General features: G+C 29.1%; 1 protein-coding gene across 4 annotated transcripts; it reads right to left on the reverse strand.

Moving 5' to 3' along the window:
- Positions 1-888: 888 nt before the first annotated feature.
- On the reverse strand, positions 889-3,356 carry LOC137830961 (probable E3 ubiquitin-protein ligase RHC1A). 4 transcript variants are annotated; one of them, XM_068638400.1, is made up of 3 exons: positions 3,248-3,348; positions 2,728-2,829; positions 889-2,079 (listed from the first exon to the last, which is right to left on the reverse strand). In XM_068638400.1, the coding sequence occupies exon 3, from the start codon at positions 2,052-2,054 to the stop codon at positions 1,311-1,313; it is 744 nt and encodes a 247-aa protein (XP_068494501.1). In that variant the 5' UTR covers positions 2,055-2,079; positions 2,728-2,829; positions 3,248-3,348; the 3' UTR covers positions 889-1,310. The 4 variants fall into 4 exon arrangements, with proteins under 4 accessions (XP_068494501.1, XP_068494499.1, XP_068494498.1 ...); XM_068638398.1 differs by having other exon boundaries at positions 889-2,092; positions 3,248-3,347; XM_068638397.1 differs by lacking the exon at positions 2,728-2,829 and having other exon boundaries at positions 889-2,092; positions 3,248-3,356.
- Positions 3,357-6,062: the final 2,706 nt, after the last annotated feature.

Raw genomic sequence — 6,062 nt, forward strand, 5'->3', positions numbered from 1 at the left:
GAAATGCTATTTTTCTAAGGTTGGCCGAGCATAATGCATAGACAATGATTAAAAGTTTTGTATATATTTTTTACTCTTCTATTTATTTATTGGAAAAGAAAAAAAAATGTTTGTATGAAATCAAGCCCAACAAAAACTATATAACTAATCAAACTTTTTCCTATTTATGTAATATTTTTAAAATAAAAACTGAAATCAGCACAAAAACTTTATATATTTTTTGGATAATAGATAAAGTGTTTACTTAAAGGGATTACACTTAGTTCCACTCTATCTATTGATGGTAAAGTTATGCATGATTTTAAGCATTTAGTAGGACTGCATTATGTTTAATACCTCTGATTCATAATGGATAGCAGCTCTCAAACTGTGGTAATTCTCCAAAAAATTGAAATTCGGAAGAATAAGCTGCACCAATAGCAAGTAGAGCTATAACAAATGTGAATGTTTGTAAAACAGAATAGGAATAAGCTGCAATGAAAAACGTGTAGAGAGTGATAGAACTGGTTTAACATGTAAAAGAGAAACGAAGGAAAGTATAATGAAAACAAGAAAAAGATGGTATATTCTTTCGGTTCAGTCTCGAAGACAGACTGAGAAAAATATAAGCAGGGTATTTGAGATTTGACAGACCCTGTTAACACATTTTGCCCTCCTAACAATACTTCTGATTTCTTATCTAAGTTTCTCTTTCTGCTAATTAACTAATCAATGTTAGAGTAGAGAATCTATGCAAATATTGATGATTACAGTAATATAAGAAAAATTAAACATATTTCCATTCAAAGATGATATAAAAGTTTCATCTAAACTCATGGTAAGTGTATTCTTGTGGTCCTACATTTTTCTGTTTATCATTGCATTGCATGCATGTACAATTTTGTTAAGTGGTATGTTTGTTCCCATAAGTTGGTAAGACAAGAAAATACAAGAATATCAAAGGAGGGTATAATTGAGGACAATTCATATGTATTTAGGCTAAGCCCCTTTCCTTCCCCTTTGATTCCTTCACCTGCCATCTCCCAAACACATCCTTAAAGGATCTTGCAAATTACCGCTGCACCAACGTTGAAAACATCTAAGCTACAGAAAATCCAAAAAGGAAATTGCTTCCAATAATATTTGTATTTACAAACATTTTTCACATACTTGTAGGATCTAGTATCTAGTTAAAAGCACAGCCTGCACATATTCAGATCACAAGCATTATTTGACAGTCAATTACCCTTTGTCCAGGAGACATAATGAAACTTGGTTAATTTCTGCCAGTGTTCTGGTCAAAGAGTTGTAGAAGAGTAGTATCTCTAGTCTCAGCAGAAACGATTAAGTATCTGAATTAGAACAACAGAATGGCTACAAAAAGTAAAAAATGACAGTAGGTTTCTCCATCCATTGTTCAGTGGTCTATTCTCCCTGCCTCTAGAGATAGTATTGTCACTATTATTATCACTGGCATTCCATCCGCCCCAAATTTGAGTACCACGACCACGAGAACTAGAATGTCTTTCAGGAGGAAGCTTACTACGGCAAACAGGACACGAGTTATGCCGAACTAACCATGGAACAATACAGTCTGAGTGGTAAATGTGGTCACATGGCATCTTCCTGACCTCAGAACCCACTTCAAATCTTTCTATACAAACAGGACACAGTGAATCAAAGTTGAGGTGCTCACGTGTGATCTTAATAGTTGGCAATGCATTAATTGAAGATTGTGATGCACCAAACTGGTAATTTGTAATGTGTTGATAAGAGAATTCTTCTGGATCAGAACTTGACTCTTGACTAGGAAACATAAACACACTCCAAGTCCGTTCAGGAGGTTGGCTAGAACCAGATCTCCTAATCCCAGTACCAAAATTTATGTATCTACCACCCATTATCTGCCTCGTGAAGTTATCAACAGCATATCTAAACCCAGTTCGCTCCACTACTCCTCGCATGTCATTAAGTTCATGCAAGAAGCCTTCATTGCAGTAAGGGCAAATGGCCCTCCCGGCAATCCTGATTGGCTGTCTGCATGAGTAACACCAGTATCTTGCTCCACTTGACATCCTTTTCTTTTACTGGAAACTTAGACTGAAAAGATACACTGCAAGTTTCCTTTGTTTATGCAACAGGTATAGAACTTAAAAAATAATAGTCATCAATGAAGTAAAAATAGTATGGGCTCTAACATTGACAACAAAAAGTAAAGAACTAACACGTCCTAAAGATTTAACCATGGGCTATGCTGGTGAAATCTATTGGAAGCACACCCTATGCTCAATTTCATTTAGTATATCCTAAGGTTTATGTTGAAATCCCAGTTTCATTGTGATCTTTATAGCAGGAAATATAGATAAATACAGCCGCAGTTGCAGTTCCAGAACATGGTATATCCATAAAAGGAATAAAATAGAAAAGCTGAGAGAAAAAAATAGGAAAACTACAATTATTCAGAACCGCCAAGAAACAAAACAAAAACAAAACATTCTTTTAACCCCCAACTACCCTCGTCACCAGATCAGGTACATGAATCTCATAATGATATTCTGGACCTCCAACAAGGGATGCCATAAAACTTGACTTAAAAAAATTATGAACAAAAAATACACAAGTAACTTTGTACAAAGATATTGAAAATCTAAAACACCCTTTTTTTCACCTACTAATACAATCAATAAAATGAACTAGGTCTCAAAAGTAGATTGGATAAGAGGTCAAAGATCTAGAACAAACTCCCACCTTCTCCATGGGTGGGTTCAAATTCCCTTGGCACCACTTTCCCGTTTGGTGGGTAACCCTCCACAGGGAGACTCTCTAACGCCAAGAGGTCAGTTTGAATAGCTGCAAATAAAATTGATTGCAGTTCAAACCTGTGCAGTAATCCTCTAGGTTAAACTCTATCCACTGTTCCAACATGTCATTGGTGTCCTATCCAATAATATTGGGATGTCTCTCATTTCTACCACTTTATTGGAATCAAAGAAATTTGTTTTGGATCTCTCATGAATGCCTAATTCCATGTAAGAGTAAGTTTTGAGCTTGTGAATTTGAAATCCTTTTCACCAAAAACCAAGTATATATTATAGCTAATTAGGCTTCCATTTATACTAATCATAATCATAAAACATTGAAGACAATTATTACGGCAATTGACAACTTTTATCATTATTATTATTCTGTTGAAAAATAATTAAAAAAAAACACACGAATCAAGAAACCCTAGGAGTAAAGAAAAAATTCAGAGATAAGAGAGACTAACCCGTCACAGAGAGAGAACTCCTTGAGTGAGTGAGTGAGTGAGTGACCTTAACAAGAAGTTAGTATGTATAGAAAGAAGCTTGAACGTTTTGATCGGGTCTGAGTTTATTTTCATGTTAATATATATATATATTATATAGAGAGAAAATTTGTTCTTAATTACTAAAACATGTTAAAATAATTTTTTTTTGCAGAAATAGAAGATGACAGTGATACATATTTGTTGGAAGAAAAAAAATTCCTTATAATAGATAATTATTGCATCATTAGATTAAGCTGCTTAAATATAAATTAATTCTAGTATAATAGAAAAATTACCGTATGTTTATAGTTTTCTTAATTTTATATCTGGTTATTATTTTGAGATAAGAACTAGATGGTTGTGATATTTTATGTATGAATTAATTTAATTTTGCTAATAAATTAGTTTTATTTTTATTATTTAAGTTAATTTAAATTTGATTAAATAAATGGTTCAAAATGGTATTTACAAAAACATATTTTTTTGTCATGTATTTATAATCACTAACAATTACGCATGCCACTTCAAAAAATAAATTAACTAAAGTAACTGGATTTTTTTTAAAATTATATTACACAGTATTTTGGTCTGAATATAATCTTTAATTATATACAAATTATTAAAGTATAATTTTATTAATTACCGAAAAATTAGTGAAAAAAATTATAAAAATAAATATTAGGTTAAAAAGGTTATTTAAAAATATTAAAAATGTTACTTTATAACAATTTTATTTATAAAAATATAAACTCCCTCATGAACAAATATTAAATTTCTGATCAATTACTTTTCTAAAATTATTATGACTTTTTAAGTACTATTATTATATATAAATTTATAGAAATAAAGTTAGTACATATGTATTTAAATATCTATATATTTATATATAGAGACAACTAGAGGATAGGGCCTTGTATTGTATTCGGATAAACATTATTGTTGAATATTTTAACTTTTCTTTTCTTAAAAACTGTAATAGGAGTTACCAATAACTAAAAAAAATATTTATTTATTTAAAACAAGATTGTAGATATTATTGTTTTTAGTTTTTAATTATTTTTTCCATTATCAATAGAGAAAGGTTATTTTTAAAATATAATAAATGCCGAATAAAAACTAATTGGGTGAAATATAAATAATTAATTTGAAATAACATTTCAATCCATTTAAAGTAAGATTCTGATTTTAATAAAAAAAAAGTTAAAACGAAATATGTCAATAAAATGTTTTTTTTTCATTATATATTTTAAAATTAAAATTTAATTGTGTTATTTTAAGATATACGAATTTTTCTTTGTGAATCGGTGTAGGGACCTAGAAACTTATTTAAGAATAAAAATTTATGAAGTATAAATATTTTATTGTTTAAGTAAATAGTTTATAAATAGAAAAAAGTTAACTAGTCAGACTTATTATCTTTTTAAAACATCTTTTCTATCTTTTAGACTATCTTTTCAAAATTTCTTTCGAATTGTGATTTAATTAAATTTAAATTTGTTTCGCAAACATTATTTGATTAGTGGTGCTAAGATGATGATTTGGTTTTTAAAACAATCAGTAAAACTTTTTCATATAATGCATCGTGTCAAACACAACTTGTTGAACATCTAAATGATTCAACATTGGTGTTTGATGAAGCCTTGGTGAAAGTGTTTGATGAAGCTTTGGTGTCTAGGTAATTTAGTTGTGTCTTTAATTTTATCTTTTACTTTAAAGAGATGATGATGATGAATCCAAAAACAATGTTTTTAACTAGTTAAAAAGTTTTTTAACTTATTTTTAAATAGATTTATGGAAAGTTACAGTTTTTCAATCTATAAATTTTTACATCAATTGAATATAATTATGAAATATGTTTCATATACTGAAAATCATGTTTTAATGTGTTATATAAGAAATGTTTTCAGTTTGAATTCTTTTTATATAAGAGAAGTTTGTTTTATATAAAATATATTTTTTTAGTGAAATAATCAAATATCTTCCAGTTTTTAATAGATTGATTTACTTAACTACATCTTTCTATTAAATTTGTTTTTGTTAATTCTCTATTAGAAGGGTCTGCATTGTTTCTGGAAAAAGGTTAAGATACATACTTTCGATTTTTCTTCAGATTAAGAGCTTTTGGAATCAAGTTTTTATGAGAAATCGTTTTTCGAAAGCTCTTTGAGGTTTTTCTTAGAGCAAAACTCTCGTCATCTTGTTTGAAGCCAAATATATTTCATTGTTGCGGTGATATTAAAAGATTCAGTTGTGTTTCTTGATTCACTGTTTAGGTTAATTCTTTTTTTTTTATACTTTATTGTATTTTTGTATTAGACTGGGACCAATATAGGTTTTCTTGGTAAGTTTCTCAGTTGTGAGAAGGTGTTGCAGTGAAAAGTTTATGTTCTTGTTGTGTTCAAGAACAGGTTTGTAATATCTTGTAAAGAAATTGTGTTGTCTTTGTGAAATCCACCTCGGTGTGAGGTGAGACTGGATGTGACTCTTTAAAAAGAGTGAACCAGTATAAATTTATTGAGTTCTTTTCTCTTACTCTCTGCACTTTGATAAGTTCAATCAATTGTTTTTGTTTTTGTAAGAGAATCGATTGTTGTAGTGTTGTATGATAATTTTGAAATCTTTGAATCTGCTCTGAATAATACATACAATATCTCTAAAGTTTGGTTCATAACAATTCATAACATATTTTTTTTAAAATCAAATCTGATTTGAAATCTCTAACAAATTTATTTGTGTTCTGCAAAATTTTCAATCAACTATTTTTACGAAATAATTCATTGTTTTTTTTTAATTA

The sequence above is a fragment of the Phaseolus vulgaris genome, chromosome 6, assembly GCF_000499845.2.
Source record: "Phaseolus vulgaris cultivar G19833 chromosome 6, P. vulgaris v2.0, whole genome shotgun sequence".
Taxonomy (NCBI): domain Eukaryota; kingdom Viridiplantae; phylum Streptophyta; class Magnoliopsida; order Fabales; family Fabaceae; genus Phaseolus; species Phaseolus vulgaris.